The sequence below is a fragment of the Calonectris borealis genome, chromosome 22 (assembly GCF_964195595.1).
Source record: "Calonectris borealis chromosome 22, bCalBor7.hap1.2, whole genome shotgun sequence".
Classification (NCBI taxonomy): Eukaryota; Metazoa; Chordata; class Aves; order Procellariiformes; family Procellariidae; genus Calonectris; species Calonectris borealis.
In genome coordinates, this window is record NC_134333.1 from 630,949 (window position 1) to 651,600 (window position 20,652).

Genomic DNA, 20,652 nt, shown 5'->3' on the forward strand with positions numbered 1-20,652 from the left:
TTTGTTAGTAATAGTATAAGGCTGCTAAAGAGCAATTGTAGTTTTAGAGTCTCTGAAGTGATAGTAGAGTAGGAAAAACAGGCTGAGGAATGTAAATATCAGTAGATTATGTAACGGAATGCAGGCGCAGGAAGCGTTCGCGTGGACACCTGCTTTTGACCAATCTGTGTATGTTAAGATTCGTGTGCTTACTGACTGTAAACCAATAGAGGATTCATAGATGCGCGTGTTAGAGTGGCTAGCTTATAAAAGTGGCACAATATCTTGAAATAAAGGAGAATGACCATACCCACATTGGGACTCCTCATTACTCCGGGAACGCGCTCCCACTCCGACCCATGGTCACTCCAACAGGTGACTTGGGTCACAACAACCCCATGCAACACTACAGGCTTGGGGAGGAGTGGCTGGAAAGCTGCCCAGCAGAAAAAGGACCTGGGGGTGTTGGTCAACATCTGGCTGAATATGAGCCAGCAGTGTGCCCAGGTGGCCAAGAAGGCCAACGGCATCCTGGCTTGTATCAGAAATAGTGTGGCCAGCAAGACTAGGGAAGTGATTGTGTCTTTGTACTCAGCACTGGTGAGACTGCACTTTGAATACTGTGTTCAGTTTTGGGCCCCTCACTACAAGAAAGACATTGAGGTGCTGGAGGACATCCAAAGAAGAGCAACGAAGCTGGTGAAGGGTCTAGAGAACAAGGTCTATGAGGAGCAGCTGAGGGAACTGGGGTTGTTCAGTCTGGAGAAAAGGAGGCTGAGAGGAGACCTTCTCGCTCTCTACAACTACTGGAAAGGAGGTTGTAGCGAGGTGGGTGTCGTTCTCTTTTCCAAGGAACAAGTGATAGGATGAGAGGGAATGGCCTCAAGTTGTGCCAAGGGAAGTTTAGATTGGATATTAGGAAAAATTTCTTCAGTGAAAGGGTTGTCAAGCATTGGAACAGGCTGCCCAGGGAAGTGGTTGAGTCACCATCCCTGGAGGTATTTAAAAGACATATAGATGAGGCACTTAGGGACAGTGGTGGACTTGGTAGTGTTAGGTTAACGATTGGACTTGATCATCTTAAGGGTCTTTTCCAACCTAAATGATTCTATGATTTTGTGATTCTGTATGATTGTTAAATATCGAAGGCATCTTGTGCAGTTCCCCAGAGCTCACTCAGCTTGTCCAGCTGACTCTGGCCTTTGTGTGAGATAAGGTGTTTTTTTTTTTTCCCCAAAGGTGTTAGTGTCCTCTGCCACCCTTCATAAGGGAAATCTGACTGTAGCCTAAAGTTAGCTCATACCCATCTGCAAGAGGAAGAGTCACAAAGCTGGTGTATGTATTGACCTGAGCAGGGCAGGGCTCCTCAAGGGTGGAAAAGAAGGTCTTTGGACCTGTGGTATGACTCGGAGGGAAGGTATTTTGGTCCCCAGAAAATCCATGGTGTAGAAACCTGAGCTCCCAAGGGCCAGGAAGGGGCAATAGCTGCAGTCAGTGCTGAAGCCATCCATGTGAAGGTACTGCTCTGTTCCCGCCTTTAGCTTGAGTTGCAGTTAGCAGGAGTCACTGCAAGATGATCTGCAACTGTGCTGCTGGAGTTTGGGACTCTTCTAGGCTTGAAATGGTCCTGGGGTTAAGCCAAATGTGGGAAACGATGGTGGAGAGGTGCAAGGTTTGCTGAAGAAACTCCTGCCCACTGGATGCCACGAGAGGCTGAAGGACCTGAATCCCGTGCATGGTCTTTCTCAACTTCCCCTGCCCTCTTTTTCCCACTGGGCTAGCTGAGTTCCTTCAGCTATGGAAGAGGACAAGAAGATCCATGCAGCAGATGAGAAGGATCAGACTGAACTTCTGTCCCAGGTTCTGAGGCCCTCTGCCCCTGCAGTATTTGGTATTCAGCAACAGTCTTTGTGTTTCAACATGCTCTGATATCCAGTGGTCAGCCACTACCACTTCAGGGACCCAACCTGCAGCCCTTTCTCTCCTAAATGGGTGTCTCAGTTGGCCACCAGAACTTACGATCTCTCCAGCAACTGGCCCCCTCTGGTCCCTCCAGTAACCAGTTCTTCCAGTTGTCTTACTCACACACACAGCTGGTTCCCAGGTCACTTCACTTACTCAGCTGCTAGTCTGCCTGGATACTTGCTTACACACTTACACAGCCTTGCTTGCTCCATTTGCTGGCACCATGGACACACTGACTTCTGACTCCAGTTACTGCACACTCAGGCCCCCATACACACACATGCACGCAGAGAGCCCTCACCCAGGAAAATCGTTAGAAATGAGTTTAATAAGAAGACAGGAGAGACTGCCTTGAGCAGGCGTGGGGCATGGCCAGACAAGTGTAGCGACCAGCCTGTGGTTCCTCCCCTAAACATCCTATAACAAATCTTGTACAGTCCTGAGATGCTTTTCCCTTTCATTCCATACTGTGTCCGTACCCCGTAGACATTAACTCTGCCTCAGTCTGTAAGGTGACCCAGAAAGCTGCTACCACCGACACATTGGGATGGGTATCACCCCCAGGGCATGGGGCTGATGGCTGTCCTGGGACAGCCCTAGGAAGAGCTGGGTCAGGGTGTCCATTTCTCTGGTTGGGTTATTGCAGTTTCTCTACCTGTTGTTGGGCCTCTGTGCTCCTTTGTGTGTGAGGAGACCAGCTTTTTATCGTATAACCAAAGAAATTCACTTTGCAGGGGAGCAGAGAAAAGCCTGAACCCAGCAGCACTGGTAGGCATTTTGAATAACCACTTCTCTGAAGGCTTTACTGTTAAGACAGTCCTGTAGCAATGACTGAACTTTTATTTCAAAGCACAGATGAATGCAAGCTCCAGGGCAGCGGGTCCGTAGATGGGAGAGGTATTATTTCCATTTTCTCATCCTGAGAAGGGGAGAAGTGACTACTCTGGCAGGACTGTTCCATCTGCTTACTGAGCTTGGGAACTGCTCCATACTCCTCTGGGATGCAGAGGAAAGTGAAGAGAAAAGCTGTTTTTTGTGCTCCAGGGCATCTACACTACGACAGGGACACCTACAGCATGACATGAGGGACGGTTTTGGCCTCGGTGGATACGAGGTGGGTTGGCAGCAGTGCAGAAGTCTGCAGGGTGTAAGAGGGCTTTGCCTGGGGCTTCTCCGAGAGATGGAGGGCGTTAACAAGCACACCTGTGGGAGGTGTGCTCAAGTAGATGAACTGCTGTGCTTGGCGGCTGGGCTTCAGGAGGAGGTGGGTAGACTGAGGAGCAGTTGAGAGTCTGAGAAGGAGATAAAGACCGATGGAGCTGTGCTCTGCCATCTCTAGTATGCACAAGCTAACTCAGCATGGCCACTACTGAAGTAGGTCCAGTATCTATTTTGTGCTAGGGTGGAGGCAGGGTTATGAGCGATATGGAGGAGTGGAAGCAAGTTACTGCAGGAGCTGTAAGGGGAACCCTCCTTACTCTCTCAGCTACCTTTACAGAATAGGTATGAGGCTCTGAGTGTGGTAGTCAAAGGAAATGATGAGACAGAAGAGGAGGAATCTCTGCAAGTACTCTCACCAAGTTCAGATCAACCAACTCCTTGCATCAAGAGCTGTATTAAGACCAGCGCTGAGAAGAAACAGCAGTGAGTTATGGTCATAGGTGACTCCAGGGGTGGAACGGAGGCACTCATCTGCAGACCAGACCCTCTTTTCAGGGAAATTTGCTGCTTCCCTGGGGCCTGAATCAGCAATGTCAACAGACAACTGATGAGCTTAGTACAGCCTTCAGATTATTACCTACTCCTGCTCTTTCACTTGGGTACTAATGACATCACAGCAAGAAGTCCAAGGTCAATTAAAAGAGATTTCAGGGCCCTGGGAGGAGTGCTAAAGGATTCAGGGGCACATGTAGTGTTTTCCTTAATCCTCCCCGTAATGGGGAGAGACGCTGGAAGAAACAAGCATACCCAAGACGTCAATACCTGGCTCCAAGACTGGTGCCTCCACCAGAACTTTGGCTTTTATAACCACAGAAGAGTCTTTGAGACACAAGGTATGCTGGGGCCTGATGGGATCCACCCGTCCTAACGGCGGAAATGCTTCTTTACTACTAAGTTGGCAGGACTGATTGAGAGGGCTTTAAACTAGAATCGATGGGGGAAGGGGATACCATGAGGAGAGCTGAAGGGAAGTCAAGGGTTGGCATGGCACTGCCTGAGCGTGGCAATGCTAATGGGAGCATTTACGCTGCTCCCAGGAGCACTGAGAGTTTAGGAGCACATTGAAATGCTTGTACACCAACGCACTCAGTATGAGAAACAAACAGGATGAACTGGAAGCATTGGTCCATTCCCAGAGCTATGATGGCATTGGTATTAGTGAGGCTTGGTGGAATGAGTCCCACGACTGGAGTGCTGGGATGGAGGGCTGTAGGCTGTTCAGCAGGCTGTCTTTAATACAAATGATAGATTTTGGGCTGCCCCATCCCCTGAGTTGGAAGGACCACGAGTGTGGGAACAGTGACTTTCCGTTTGTGGACACTGAAATTATAAGGGACCGGTTGCATCAGAATGCCTGTAAGTCCATGGGGCCTGATGGCATTCATCACAGAGTACTGAAGGAGTTAGCGGATGTTACAGCTAGCTACAGAAGGAGAGTTGTTGCAGCCTCACCTTGAGTACTGTGTACAGTTCTGGGCCCCACAATTTAAGAAGGATGTGAAGGTCCTTGAATGCATCCAGAGGAGGGCAACAAAGCCAGTGAAAGGGCTGGAAGGAATGTCCTATGAGGAATGGCTGAGGACTCTGGGTTTGTCTAGTTTAGACAAAAGGAGTCTGAGGGGCGACCTCATTGCTCTCTACAGCTTCCTGAGGAGGGGAAGTGGATAAAGAGGTGCTGATCATCTTCTCCCTGGGATCCAAGGACAGGACATGTGGAAATGCTTCAAAGCTGCACCAGGGGAGATTCAGACTTGACATTTGGAAACATTTCTTTACCGAGAGGGTGGTCAAACCCTGGAACAGGCTTCCTAGAGAGGTGGTCGATGCCCCAAGCCCGTCAGTGTTTAAGAGGCATTTGGACAATGCCCTTAATAACATGCTTTAACTTTTGGTCAGCCGTGGAGTGCTCAGGCAGTTGGATTAGATGATCATTGTAGGTTCCTTCCAACTGAAATATTCTACTCTATTCTATTCTAAATTTACATGAAACAGTGATACTAGGTTTTGCTCTGAAATGAAATGCCCACTTGAAATGGTCTAAACTTTTCTTTCTAGTATATCACAGAGTCTGATTATTGCCAAAAATGTCTGATCATGACTCTAATGATCAAAATGACCTTTTTCTACACTGCTATCATTGAAATTCTTCATTTTGCTTTGCAGAGGGATTATTCAGGATTAAACTACGCTTCCTTAAGCTACACTTCCTTAAGGTGTTGGGGAAGATGTACTCGCGGCTTCCATTGCCTGATGATGAAGACCTAGCTTCACTGCATTTCCCACGGCACGATTTGTCGCACACCACTGTGCCCCATTCTCCAGGGAAGTGAGTTTTGTGAGGTGTAGTTGTCTGTTGCTGCTCCATAGGAGACTTCCAGCTCCTGCCTACTTAGGTGCTGCTGGGAAATTCGTTGTGATACTATGGGGTTTTAATCACCTAGAAATAAAATGACAGGCCATTAAGAAAAACCTCCAGATCTTACACTTGCAATTTCTATGGCCTACCAAATTATTTAGTGTATGTAGTCATGAGAAGAATTAAACTCTGTCAGAACGACCTCACTGACAAAGGTCAGAAACACATTTGTAGGCTTACAGCTGCAGTGAAATGGGACGATTCAACCACAAGAACTTTTTCTAAGAGAAAACAAGTTTTCTGCATGTTAAGATCCCCTGAAATGTCCTGCAGCAATAATTTCCTGGGGAAAAAGACAGAAAAAACAAGCACGTTTTCATCCTGTATTTGAAAAAAATCTTTTCACAGGAAAGTGACTTCTCCTCCATAAAAGTAATACATTGTTTTTATTATTACCACCATTGGCATTGTTGAACAGGATATGTAGGTGTGGAGATACCACTCCCTTACCCAAACTGCACTCAAATATGCATACAAATTCATGGCAAGTAGTAAAATGGCATTAAAAATATTTTCACTTGCTAACAATTATATTTATTCTGTAATGAATCTTAAATCCCTGCCTTTCAGTTTTGGGGAACTACATAAAAATGAAAAATATTTCAAATATATTTGTACATAAAATAAATGTGTATGATATATACACTATATTTTAAGTGTGTATTACATATTAATATATGATTTAATATATAATATTTATATGTATGTAATATATGATTTAATATATAGTATTTATATGTATGATTTTTATATATTAAATAAATAAATAAAAATGTAGTTTCCATTTCAATCTTGAAGAAAAAAATAATGGAGACTTCCCATTCAATGATTCAGTGATTTTTTTTAGTTGAGGGGAGGACAGAAGATCAACAAGGTTTTTTTCTGAAGGCTTCCCACCGAGTTTGCTGTCTGTATTGCTCAGAGCCTTTCAATATAGCCTAAGTCCCCCACCCCGCTTTAGCCAGCTCCTGGCTGTGGTGCTCATTTTTCCCTTGTGAAGATTCTTGCAGTATGCTCCCCTTCCCAAATCTCTAGCTGACTACCTGTCAGGGCGCAGCGAGGGCAGGCTCTTTGGCCAGAAAAAGTGAACTGGGAGCTGAGGACAACAGCAAGGCAGGGGAAAAGCAGAATCAACTAGAGGAGTTTGCTCAGGACCATTTCCAGCTGTGTTTTGAATATCTCTGTGGACAGAGACTACACAGCTCTTTGGTAAACTTTTTCCAATGTTTCCTCGCCGCAAAACCCCTCATTTTTTAAGTTGGAATGGAGTTTCCTGAACGGAATTTTCCAGTGCCCATTGCCTCCTCTTGTCACTGGGCACCACTGAAAAGAGCCTGGCTCCATCTTTTTACTCCTTCCAATCAGAAATGTATGCACACTGATATAACCCCCTGAGCTTTCTCTTGTCCAAGCTGAACTGTCTCAGCTCTTCAGCCTTTCCTCACATGAGGGATGCTCTGGTCCCTTAATCACCTTTGTGACACTTCACTGGACTCTCTCCAGTGTGTCCATGTCTCTTTGTACTGGGGAGCCCAGAACTGGACACAGCACTCCAGGTGTGGCCTCACCAGTGCTGAGTAGAGGGGAAGGATCACCTCCCTTGACCTGCTGACAATGCTTCTGCTTGCACAGCCCAAGATGCTGTTTCTCCTCTTTGTTGTGAAGGCTGGCGCACGTTCAACTTGGTGTCCACGAGGAACACCAGGTCCTTCTTTGCAAAGCTGCTTTCCAGCTGAGTGGCCCCCAGCCTGTGTTGTGCATCAGGTATTCCTCCCCAGTGCAACAATTTGCAATTCCCTTTGCTGTACTTGATGACGTTCCTGTCAGCCTATTTCTCCAGCCTGCCAAGCTCCCTCTGAATGCTGGCATAACCATCTGGTTTATCACCCCCTCCTCACAGCTTTGTACCAGCTGCTAACTTGCTCAGGATGCACTCTATCTCATCATCCAGGTCATTAATGAGATTAAACAGCGTTGTCTCCAGTACCTATGAGTTTGAAGCTTGGAGACTCGTAGCTTACTTTTGCTTTCAGAGCTTGAAGCCAAGGGTAGTTCCTGTAGGAATGAAGTGAGGAGCGGGGTAAGAAAGAAGACGAGGAGCATACAAGGCTGCTGGCCAACTCAATGACCAGAATGAGGCAAAGAGAGCTGGTGTTGCCATACCCCTAATCCTAGAGGAGCTAACCCTTAACCACTCAATGTGCTCACAGATTTTGGCTGCTGAGACACTCCAGTTGCCTGCATGCAAGCCACCGAGCGCGCAGAGAGTGTGGATGATCAGCCAGAGAGGATCTGCAGAGAAAAGGTGGGCACTCACGCAGGCGTTCCCAGCGGCTGCTGCTTATCTGTCCTCAGACGTCTGCAGACACTGCAGAAGTTCGCATGTGAGCTGGATGCTTAGACTGCCTTTGCGGCCAGGAAAGAGAGCTGGGCACTTGCTGGGGACAATTCATCTCATCCTTGGACAAGTCTAAGCAGCTTGCATCAGCTGTGCCTTACACACACTGAGGCAACAGACAATTCTGCCTGTTGACTATAAGGGGAGGCTGGAGGGGACTTGATCTTCTGCAAGTCAATGCTTACACAGGCATGCACGTATGCAGACACGGTGCAGAGGCTGAGCTCTGAGGTAGTCAGTGTAGGGGCTCCCTACCGCTGTTCCAATGGCTGAAAGAGAGTGGTGTGACTGAGTATGGATTGCTTGAGGAAGATGCAAATACTTTTTCCCACTCCCTGGAAGAACTGAGCTGCTGGTTCCCAATTAAGTCTTTAATCATCACTTGCTGAGTAAGTATCTGCAGCACCAGATACAGTTGCAGTGGTGGTACTCCTTGCCCCCGAGATAAACACCCACAGTATGTCTGAGGACATCCTGATTTCTCTCCTTTGCCAGAACAGGGACTGTAGATATGAGCAGAGTTGTATGTGTCCATGTTATACATGTGACATCTCTGAAGGGAGATGTGTTCCAGCCTCTTTCACTCCTCTTCCCTCAGCATGTTGACCACTGCTGGCTTCAGGCTGGTTTCTCTCACATTTTGTTATCCTGGTCGTGGTGTTCATTCCCAGGGGTTGTGGCCATAGTTTGAGAAACTCTGCTAATAAATAGCCTGAAACAACTCCCAGCTTCATTCTGGTCACTGGGTCAGTGGTGGAGGCCAGTGGGGTGTGGGAGTGGAGATATCTGTGTACAGAACAACCATCAGAGACAGCCCAGAGGCAAGACCCTCTCAGAGATCAATGATGTCAGCACTTCCCTGAATTCCAGACTCTATACCAAAGAAGAGAGAGTATTTTGGGACCCCACATCATGGACCCTTAAAGAAATAGGGAGCACCTGTGCAACTCATTTGTTTTAAAGGAACGCATTCCTCCTCCAGACACCCCAGGTCAGCTATGGCCCTTGCACCTAGCCCTGGAAGAACGCTGCTGGTTCTGAACCCCAGCACTGAATGTCACTCACTTGTTTATCTGCAGGATAAACATCTGTTTTGCCTAAGCCTAAGCTAGTCACCTGGGAGGAAGTCCTCTCCTCTGTTTTCACACATCTACAGAACATTTGTCTACATCTGAGCTTGTCAGCATAATGCCTTTAAATCAGGCTGGAGATATAAGGCCTTTGGGGATCTTCCACTTCTGACCCTCCTTTAGACCATTGCTTCAACAAGAGAGGAGTCCTGCCTGCTACTCCCTTGATGAGATCTCCTCCGGATGAAGTGCAGTACCAAGGGATGTAAAAATACAATTTAGTATCCTCAGCCTAGGCAGCTACTGCCTTACTTGTGTGGTGGGACACACACCTGGCCACCAACCGTGGCCCCAGCTGATTGTGTGTCTCTGGATGGCCCTATGCCATGTCTGCCAGCCCAGTGCAGTCATCTGGGATACCCTAGAGAGCAGCATCCCTTGAGGCGCTCCTGAAGTGGGACCGGCACCTCACAAAGGTAGGTTCATCTCGGGTGAACTGCCCACCAGGGTTTTCTGCTTCTCTCCGTTGACTACAGACTGAGCTGAGCTAACTAGTTAAGACTTGACTAAATATTACCTGCCTCAAGCCATGGGGCTGTGCTCGTGCTCCGCTTACAATATAAGTAAAGTAAAGACAAATGCAATATAAAGTCTCTTCTTTTTCCTACACAGAAAATCCCCATCTTAGTTCTGCTCCAGTTATCACGAGGTTCCTGCATCTGCACGTAGTCCTGATCCACACAAATGAAGTGAAGCACACCAAGAACTCCCAGAACTTTTTAATGAGCCCCGCGGTGACAGAATCTCAAATCTGCTAATTATTACTATTCTATTTTGAATGACCAGAAGCTCAAGGTGGTTTGAGATTTTGCTTTCTTCTTGAATCCCAGCACTTGCCCTAACACAGGCATCAGGAATCCTGTAAGGGAAGGTTGCTGGAGTCTTCTGTTGGAGGTAGGTTTGATGCCCTGCTCCTCTGAGTAGAGCTACACTGTATTGCCTTGTAACTTGACAATGACATCTAGGAGCTTTTGTGAAGTTGGATCCCAGAAAGAGCAGGTTGCTGGAGGTATTTACTTGTTCTGACAAAAATACTGAAGACTAATTCCACACATTGCCAATGACAGTGTATATACAGAGGAAAGAGAGTATCACTAGGAAAGAGAAAATGACCTGAAAATGTTTGCTTACCCCTTTTGATGTATCTTAATGCAGACAGCTTCAGAGACACTACCCACATGTTGGGACAGGTCTGAGGGAAGACAGTCTATGCTGCACTGTTGATAGCTGTCTTACAGCATTTCTGTCTTTCAGATTTTCACCACAGCTCGATCTTAGTCTCATGCTAGGGAGATTACTGAGGCAAAAGAGAAAGGCTGGGTTTGAATTGAAAGCAGATTGCCTTCTCTTCTCTCCCCCCATACTTGTGCAAAAATATTCTGGTTTTACGGAAAATGAAAACAAAGTCTGTATACAGTATTAGCTGTGGCTTGTTACAAACCAGGATTTCATACCAAAAGCAGCTTTCCTTTTCGGTCCTGTAGAAAAAACAGCCATTTGCAAGCAGAAAATAGGAATATGTTTATAAGGATTTAGAATGCAATTCTTCACTGACACTAAGGAACTAACTGTGAAGGGAAAAAAATTACAGAATCCCTGCAGAGTATTCACCAAAGGCAATGGAAATGTGCAGAAAGTTCTGGTCTTGACAGTTCTGTGAAATTCCATTTTGGGAATAAATTACCAGTTTGTAGGGGAAAAAGAAAAAGCCCTGGTTTATTCTGCATATGGCTTTTCCTTGTAAGAAATCAGATTTTTTTCCAACTGAATGAAATAAAGGCAGTAGCTGCCCATCAGGGAAATGTGGCAGATAGGTTTGCATCCCCTGCTGCTCAGAGTAGAGCTATGCTGTATTATTGTGACATATAGGCTCAGAGGCGATCTCATCAATGTACATAAATACCTGAAGGGAGGGTGCAAAGGGGACAGAGCCAGGCTTTTCTCAGTGGTGCCTAGTGACAGGACCAAAGACAATGGGCACCAACAGAAACACAGGAGATTCTGTCTGAACATAAGACAGAACACCCTTCTTCTGAGGGTGACTTGAGTCTGGAACAGGTTTCCAAAAGGGCCTGTAGAGTCTCTCTTCTTGGAGATATTCAAAACCCAACTGGACATGGTCCTGGGCAAGATGTTCTAGGTGACCTGCTTGATCAGAGGGATTGGACTAAGATGACCTCCAGAGGTCCTCTCCAACCTCAAGGGTTCTCTTACTCTTATTCCATGATTCTACGAACCAGCTCTCCCCGAAACCTGCCCATGAAAGCGATGTGCCCCAGCAGTGTTGTCAGCAAAGTTCAGTGCCTAATTATTCCCTAAGCTGGAAGACAGACGTGAAGTGTAGGACTAACTGGAAGTATAAAATGTGGAGCTAGAGAAAGAAGGCCCAACTGATGTATTCCGTGTCAGAAACAGGTAATGGGGGACACAACATAATTTGCAGGATCGATGGCTGTGCTTCAGTTATTGGTGTTCCTCTGTTTGGGATGACTGAAGACAAGAGAGACATCATCAATGGGCAAGTGACTTTTCCAGTTAATGGAGAGAACTTTCAGTTGTGAAACATTGGATGGATTTCTAGCCAAGGCACAGACGCTGATCCTGTCTGTGGAGTAATTCCCACACGTTATGGTATTTAGAGCTCTTACGAGATTTTCTTAAGAGTTAAAAAATGCTACTCATTACTTCCACTATCCAGCAAAAGGATATCCACATGAGAACATGCTGCTTCACTTTAAGATGAGGACAAGAACATGCTGGTGGCATCATCACTGATGCCAAGTGGGAGTTGCCTAAAGGCCGCTTCGTTACGATTTGCCTGCTAAGTTTGTCCTGTGGCCAAGTCATATGTGCAGCACAGGCAGGTGCTACTCAGGTCAACTGTTACGCAGATCACTCACTCTTTGGATTACAATAGTCTTCCAGTTAGGACCACCACATGTACCGCCTGATTAGGCTTTCATTTCTGCTTCTTGGAACATCTTTAACATCTTCTTTTTAACTATCTATCAGCTTTCAGAGATGAATCAGACAACAGTGGAGTTCATTCTCTTGGGACTCACTAGCAATCGCTTTTTGGAGATCATCCTATTTGCCATTCTCTTTGTTGCCTTCCTCCTAATCCTCCTTGGAAACATCGCTGTCATCACCATCACAGTGGTGGACCAACGCCTCCACATCCCCATGTATTTCTTTCTCAGGAATTTCTCCCTCATGGAAATCTGCTTCACTTCTACCTTCATGCCAAGGACACTCTACAGCCTCCTCACAGGAGCAAAAACAATTTCCCTCTCTGGATGTTTTCTTCAGTTAGCCCTCTTCTTCATCCTGGGAATCTGTACTTTCTTCCATGTAGCTGTCATGTCCTTTGACTGTTACTTTGCATGATGCTACCTTCATGAACAATAGGTTCTGTCTCCAGCTGGTGCTGGCTGCTGGGTGGTGAGTTTCTTCTTGGTGTTCTCCCCACTCACAATTATACTCCATTTGCCATTCTGGGCCCAATGTCACCAGTCACTTCCACTGTGACATAGCGCCACTGCTCCAGCTCTCCTGCACAGACACCGGCCTCATTGAGAAAGTAATGCTGGTGACAAGTGTTCTAATATTACCTGGCACCTTATCAGTAACTGCCTTTTCCTATGCCTACATCGTCCACACTGTCACACACATCCAGTATTCAGCAAGCAGGAAAAAGGCCTTTTCCACATGCTCTGCCATCTCATTGTGATTGCTGTCAAGGAGGAGGAGTTGGTATTTAAGGAGGAGTTTAAGTTTTTATTTAAGGAGGTATTTAAGGAGGAGTTTAAGGTAGGAGGAGTTGGTATTTAAGGGTTGGCCCCATTATGGGTGTAGGGTTAATTGTGCTCCCCCCAAATGTCAGGTCTGTGATCCCAACTGGTCCCATAGGTACTCCCTGCACTGAAGGGAAAGCCCAGCTGACAACCAAAACACCCACAGTCCAAAGAAAGCAAAAACAAAACAAAGCAAATCCAAATACCCTTTGTCTGTAGACCGGCAAAGGAAGAAGGAATAATTGGAGGGAAAGCTACCCTAGAGAATGCTAAGAAAGTGTAGAGAGTGAATCCCAGTACTACCTGCTTCATTAGTCACATCGCCTCATTACCCCGATGCGTGTTGCTGTGTGTGTGGTGCAGATGGGATATTCATGCAGTGCTGTGCCAGCCGTGGCAGCTTTGTGTTTTCTTACTGCCCAGAATGGGAAACTGATGCACAGAAAGAGAGAAGAAGTTAGCCTGCCACAGAGGAGAAAGTGGTCATTAATGCTGTGTTCTTCAGACTTCTCATCTCTTAGCAAAGGGGCAACCAACCCCTGGACTACCCTAGTAAATCTCAAGGCACAGAATGCCTTTTAGCAGCAGAAATGTGTCCATATATGGGGACAGAGGGAGGAAGCACCTTTTCCACTGTACACACATGGACCTGGTCAACAGATCACAGCACATAGAGAAAGACACATCATCAAAGCAAGAGCAGCACATACAGGCCTGTTGTGAGACGTTCATTTGTTCTCCTGACTTAATCCCAGGGCCTAATTCTCACATTCAGCACCTTTGCTTGCAGTGTTCTGGAGGTCTCTTGGGGAAGGACTTGAGGATGTCTCCAGCAGTTTCTTCTTCAACAACAGGGAATACATAGAATGTGATTGCAGGGTGCAAAGGCTCATATTTATTCATTAGTTCTTTGCATTTCCTTGCGATCCCTTTTGCAGAGATGTTGCTGTCACTTTTTAAGCTAGATGCCCTCACCCCCATCCCGCTAAGTGTGCTATGGGATTTCTCTCTTCTTTCTTCAGAAATCTCTACTGGAGAGACAGAAGCACACCTATACTAGGACTTCCCTCGCCCCTTTTACAGGTGATGTGGTGAATCAAACACTGAATGTTCCATTTCTTTTACTGTGGTGCAGTCAGTTAATCAGTAGGAGTTCGGCTTCCCTTAAGACATCCCTGGGATGTCTTAAATTACTTGATATCTATTTTTGGGTTTCTGACCTAAAGAGAGAAGTGAAAACAGTGGGAGATGAAGCCGCAGATGATTTTAGGTTATAGAAGAAAGGAAGAAAGAAAAAGAGAGGAAGGAAGGAAGGAAGGAAGGAAGGAAGGAAGGAAGGAAGGACGGAAGGAAGGAAGGAAGGAACAAGGAAGGAAGGAAGATTGGTTGTAGTGTGAGATGGGGGCAGAAAGCCAGGCCTGCACCAATATGTGAACATGTGATGGTGCCGTGGCTCCGATACTGGACGGAGTAGGTCATGGGTAGGCTAGGAGTGATGTTCTTTGTCACTGAGGCCTAGGAGTTAATGGCTGCTCACTGTTGCCTCTCCTGTCTTTCCTTCTGCCCCTCCCTAACATTTTGTCTACCAGGAATTGTATGACAGAGAGGACCACCTAAAACCTGGGGTGCTATTGCACTTCTCTTACCTCATCTGTGATGTAGATTTGATACAAGACCTGTTCATTCTGTTCCCATGACTTACTGAATTTCTGAATAATTACCCACACTGAGATGACTGCTGAAGTCTGTTTCCTGCCTATCTTCCATTGTAGTAGCTCATGATGAGATCAATTTACACGAAAAGTCATGTGGTTCTGCTGTTATCCTTAATCCATTGAGCAGCTTGCCCATTCTCCCATAGATTTTCTGGTCTTGGTGAGTCAGCACCAGTTCTTTGAGTGGTTGTAGAATCACAGGGAGTCAAAATGAGTTTTCCATAATTCTTCATAGAACTGCAGGTACTAAATGGACAGTCGAACATTTCATTTTATGGCAGGTGTGCTAGTGAGTAAGCACATAATGACAGACAATGTTTTCTCTTCAATAATTGCTTCTTCAAACAAGTGTGTTTTAGTAACCATGTCATATGGATCATGAAGACGAGATCCTTTTAATGAGCACAGAGCAAGGCAGGGTTTTTTAACGTTTCCTTTAAAAACACTTAAAATTTTGCAGGTAAGAGGCTGTCATTGCAGATATCAGAACATACATAGGGAAAAAAACAACCAAACAAACAAACGAACAGGACTGAGAGAGGAGAAGAAAGAGAGAGACACGGAGGAAGCAAGTCATAGAAGACACATGCAAGCCATCTACAGAAATAGTTTCTGGCTGATAAAAATGCCTCTAAAGTAACAAAGAATGCTTGCAATAATAGTGGGTGGCATAACCCAATGCTATGACAGGGATCTTTCTAATGATTCTGCAACATAGAAGATCACGTTCCTGTGCCCAGGGCTACTCCCTGGCACTGTTTAGTTACATAGCATGGGTATATCCTTAGAAGCCCAAGGAAATTTTAAATGAAGGCTATATGTTCTATGCCCAAGTAGAACCAATCCCCATATCTGGAATAAAAGTGGACATGAAGGCCTGCATGCAGTCTTTGTAGAAACATCAAAGTAGACACATCAAAATTAGCGTCTTGGTCATGTGGGTCCTTTCCAAGGGTCCACCTCTCAGATGAACGAACTCTGAAGTCTCAGATGGGTTTTTGGAGGTGCCTGTCACTTACTTACAGCTATTAAAGGAGACTCAGAGGGTGAAATTCCTCATGCAGATTTCTGAAATCAGGTGGAACAAATAATAATTCCAAGGGCTTATCTATACATTTTTACACCTAATTCTCAGAGAACCAGACAACAGTGGTTTGTGTGATGTCCAGATTTTAAAAATGCAGGAAGTGGAGGTGCAAAGCAAGAAAACCTATGATACAGCTGGCGATGAAATCCATGACTCCCAGGTCCACACTTTGTCCAAATAATTTTCTGTAGTATGTGCTCCAACCTCACTCATATCTCCAAGGTAAACTCAGTATTTAAAGTAACAAAAAAACCCCTGAAACATAATATCATCTTTTGAGTGAGAATCCCAGTTCAAGCCCAGGACTTGAACTGCAGTGTTCTTTTCAAAGCTTTTTTCACCTCTTTGTTCCTCAGAGAATAAATGAAAGGATTCAGCAAAGGTGTGACAATAGTGTTAAGTACATGGACAGCTTTAGTCAAATCTACTGTGTCCTTTAGGGAAGGTCTGACGTCAGAGAAAAATGGTGGAATGGTGGAACCATACCAAATAATCACAACAGTGAAATGGGAAGAGCAAGTGGAAAAGGTCCTTTTTTGGTCTATAGCTGATGGGATTCTCAGTATGGGAGAGATGATGTAAATATAGGAGAGCAGGGTTATTGTGCATGAGCCAAGGATGACAATGACTGCAATTATGAAAGCCACTAACTCAAACAGGCTCGTATCTGTGCAAGAGAGCATGATCCATGCAGCTGCGTCACAAAAAAAGTGATTAATAACATTAGGGCCACAGAAAGGCAATGTGCTGATCATATATATGGGTATGGTTATGGACAAGAAACCACAAAACCATGATCCAAAGACAAGTTGAGTTAAAAGGGTGCGAGTCATGATGGAGTTATAATGTAAGGGGAAACAGATTGCCAAACAACGGTCATATGCCATGGCAGCCAGGAGAATATACTCTGTGCAGCCCAAAGAGAAAACAAAGTACATCTGTAGAAGGCAATTGTCAAAGGAAATGGTTGGGTCTCTACCCAAGACGACTGCTAGAGCTTTGGGGACATAAGCTGTGGTGTACCAGATCTCCAGGAAGGAGAGGTTGCAGAGGAAAAAGTACATGGGGGTATGAAGTTGTGGATGGCTTCTCACTAAGACCGTGATGGAGAAGTTTCCCAAGAGTGCCAAGATGTACATGATGAAAAAAAGCATGAACAAAGACATTTTCAGATACTGATGGCCAGGAAAACCCAGGAGGATGAATACATGTGTGCCACTATGGTTTCCTCTCTGAACATCAGACGAAAGACTCATCTAAGTAACAAAAGACAATAAAAAAACAGAGCTTTGTTCACTGCATTGCTACTTACTTTCTGCCTTACATATCAGAATTCATAACCCAGATTACCCAAAAATATACTGAAAAAAATATTCCTTGAAATATGCAAGGAAAGTCAAGCTTTTCTTCTTTTTGCTTTTTTTCTCTTTTTTCTTTTTTTCTTTTTTTTTTCTTTTTTTTTTTCTTTTTAAACTATTCCAAGAAAAAATAGTTTTTCCCTCTTATAAATAGACTGCTATGAGCATGACCACCAATAATCACAGTACTAAATAGGAAGAGAATTCCAAAAGAAATGGAGGGTCCATCCTGTCACTTCATTCTTTGAGACAATTAACTTGACACGTATTTTAAAAAGTCTGATTTTTGAAAAATGCTCAATATTTTAACTGGGATTCATCTGCATACACTTTAGAGTTTTGAAAATAAGGCATCTGATGTTTTATTCAGTTGTCTATACATAGATAACTTTTTTTTTCCCTGACGTAATTTTAAGTCTGGCACATTTCAATATAACACAGAAAACAAGCAAGATCTGTATGTTTCTGATAGATGGAGGCCAGGTTGGATAGATGAATCCCACCCTGTGTCCTTGGACAGGCAAAGCAAGGAATGATGGCAGAAAGATTGACATCTAGAAATTGAGTCAATCAACTGAGTGGAGAATAATATGATAATGAGCTATATACAGAAGAGGGAAGAAGAAAGAGAGGCACTGCAGGATATACAGGATGGATGAATAGTTATATAGACAGAATAGACACATAAGCTCAGAAATAAATGGAAAATAGATAGCAAAGAATAAAGATGGGTGTAATGCACACACACACACACAAAAAGCCTTGCATCAATATGAAGGGATAGATAGAAAGGTAAAGAGGTAGTATATACACATAAAATAAGAATAATTCAGATTGGAAGAGATCTCAGGAGGACCTCCTTCTTGAAGAAAGGTCAGCTACAATTTCAGGGCTTTACATGCACAGGGATGGATAAAGGAAGAGAAAAATGAAGGTATGTACAGTGTCAGAGAGACAAAACAGAGGCAAACAGAATTAGAGAGACTTTAGCTTTCACTTTCATAGTATTGAAAAGCTCTACATCATGGTGAGAGACAACAATAAGTGCAAACCCAGTATTTTTCTTCTGAAATCACAAATATCTCTGTGAAAAAGCAGAGTATTTCTGAAACCCACTAGTTATTTAATATTTATCTTCAAGGTTTGTCATTATTTCTACTGTAAGTTCTGATTTGCAGCAAATATGACTAAAGCAATAATCAGTATGTGATCTTTTATAAATGTATACAGTTGACCTGGATTCAGTAATATCCCTAAAAGTGAGGGTTTAAATTATTCTCACCTATTTTTAGCCATCTAAAACTTGCTTGCCCATATCTGGTACAGTTACATGTGGTTCTCTAGAATTATTGGAAAAAACAGGAACTTTGAGAACATGTTTCATTTGACCTCTTTAGAAATCTACCTTGGTAGATTAATCATTCTCCAGAACAATCTGGGGAACTACTTCATTGATTAACAGTGGAGCCAATACCTAACACGATATGTCTGACTTCTAGGTAGCAAAAATTAAATGGGATGGATCCCATCTGTGGTTTAAATTTTGAGCACTTGTTGAAGAAAATTGAGGTAAATACATTTCAGCTTGACTGAAAATACTGTAATGTACCTAGCTGGTATTTTCTATCGTGTAAAGGAGTTTGGTGCCTCTTTATCTTGGGCTCTTTTGAACACCATAACCTCCTCTGAAGACTTCTGTTGAACCAACGCAAAACACTTCTTAGGAAGAAGTGTCATCTATCCTTATTGTTAAAATCTTGATACCTTAAGACCCATAAGCCCATAGTTTTTAGCTGAAAGTTGCAAGTTTATTGAGCAAGTAAGACTTTCGTCAGTTAAACATGTGCCTATCCGAGACTGAATCAAAGCTGTGTGAAATGGTCAGGCCCTCTAACTCCTGTCCTGTGCAACTTGATAAGGACAACATTCTGTGAGGTGAATGACCATCTACATTGTAGTGGATCTGAATGTTTCAGAGGTTTTGTAGGTAGCTCCTTTCCTTCCATTGCTTTGACTTTATTTAGGCGTCTCAAGACGGACTGTCCTTTCCATTTTTCGCTTGCCTAGCTGTGAGGCCTACTTTCTAGCATGTTCATTTTTGTTCCATTGGTAATATTGTTGTTTTATAGATTTTATGCACTGCTTAATATGTATTGCTTAATACTGAGCAGGCATCTATCAATTTTTCAGACAGATGTTTTAGTCCTTTATTTTGTCTGCTTTGCTATGCACAAGTCATAGTATCATATCATGGATCAACTGTTGTTCAGAATCGATGCAGCTATTACATCCATTAATCTGAGGGATAGAGCTCTTTCTCTGATAGAGCCCTCTGATAAAGTATTGACATAAATTTTGTTGACAGATGAAGCGTGAAGCTGCAATTTCCACTCTTTTTATCGATTATTGTGTTTTTTCAATATAGACCACCTAATATTTCCAAAGTGAAAACAAGGTTTTATGAAATAAAGGTATTTTTTCTTTCCTTTGCTGTTTGTTTAACATATTTTGAGTTCATTCACCTTCATAGTTCAATGAAATGCAGTCTGTAAAAAATAAGACAAATGGAAAAATGATTATGGTGGGAAAGGGAATTAATTCTTCTTTAATTATCTGAATAATTGCATTCATTTTCAACGGTTCTGATAATTTTTGAGCAATTAAACTTGAGCCACCAGTGGTTTACTCATTACACAAGCACAAGCGAACTAACTCCTCTAACTAAAGAAAGGCATTCTCATATGGGCTCTCTAAAATCTGAATTTATGAATAATTTAACTCAACAAACAAATAATCTTACCATTCCATCCCAGTTTTCTCATGCTGGCTTTACAAATGTTTAAACCTTCAAACACTACAAATCACCTCAGGGCCATCTCTATCTGGACAACTCCTAATCCAATGACAATTCGGCACACTTACAGCAACCAAACTCCTCTATCCCAGATTGTGCCATAATCTTTACTAACCCAGACTGCTCTCAGATCTACTCAATGAGTGACAAAACATCTTCAGAAAACGGATGGTTTTGCCAGCTCTCTTAGCTTTACTCTTCCAAATGCTACTCTACCACTAAGTATTTTTAGTTACTTTCATTAATCACTTTAGTGATTGTAACCCTAAGGGAGTGATAGGTGACACACGAAGATGGGTATCTAAAGAGTTAGTACAAATGGTCCATTAAATGGAAAGACTTCTGTTCCACTGAAAATAGAAGCAGCTAAATAGATATATTTTATTACAGACATTTAAATTTTGTATGGATGAAGTAAGATGCAATGTTTCCCTCTAAGAGCAATCAGGACCACCAAGACTTTAGGTAAGTTTTGTCTTTTTTCCTAACCTTTATCATCCCAACAGTGGGACCTGTTTCTGACAACAAGCACTGTCATCATCCGCCTTTGAAATATTGGTGCTGGTTACTAGCTGTTAGACAAAGAAAAACCAAAGAACAACAACAACAACAACAACAACAACAACAACAACAAAAATCCTCAGAGAAAATAAAACATAACTTTCTGAAGGAAGTGAAGACAACATGTTGTGCAATGAGGGTATCACCATTCCCCTGATATCAAGTGCTCTGTCT

At 43.8% G+C, this 20,652-nt stretch overlaps 1 protein-coding gene and 1 long non-coding RNA gene across 2 annotated transcripts; one reads left to right on the forward strand and one right to left on the reverse strand.

Annotated features, from left to right (window-relative positions):
• The first annotated feature begins 9,321 nt into the window (after positions 1-9,321).
• LOC142092060 (uncharacterized) lies at positions 9,322-12,363 on the forward strand. The gene is made up of 3 exons (XR_012676946.1): positions 9,322-9,525; positions 9,722-10,003; positions 12,122-12,363. It is a non-coding gene; the product is annotated as an uncharacterized LOC142092060 (long non-coding RNA).
• A 3,164-nt stretch (positions 12,364-15,527) lies between these two features.
• Positions 15,528-18,626, reverse strand: LOC142092061 (olfactory receptor 6F1-like). Its single transcript, XM_075171798.1, has one exon. The coding sequence runs from the start codon at positions 16,959-16,961 to the stop codon at positions 15,999-16,001; it is 963 nt and encodes a 320-aa protein (XP_075027899.1). The 5' UTR covers positions 16,962-18,626; the 3' UTR covers positions 15,528-15,998.
• Between the last annotated feature and the right edge of the window lie 2,026 nt (positions 18,627-20,652).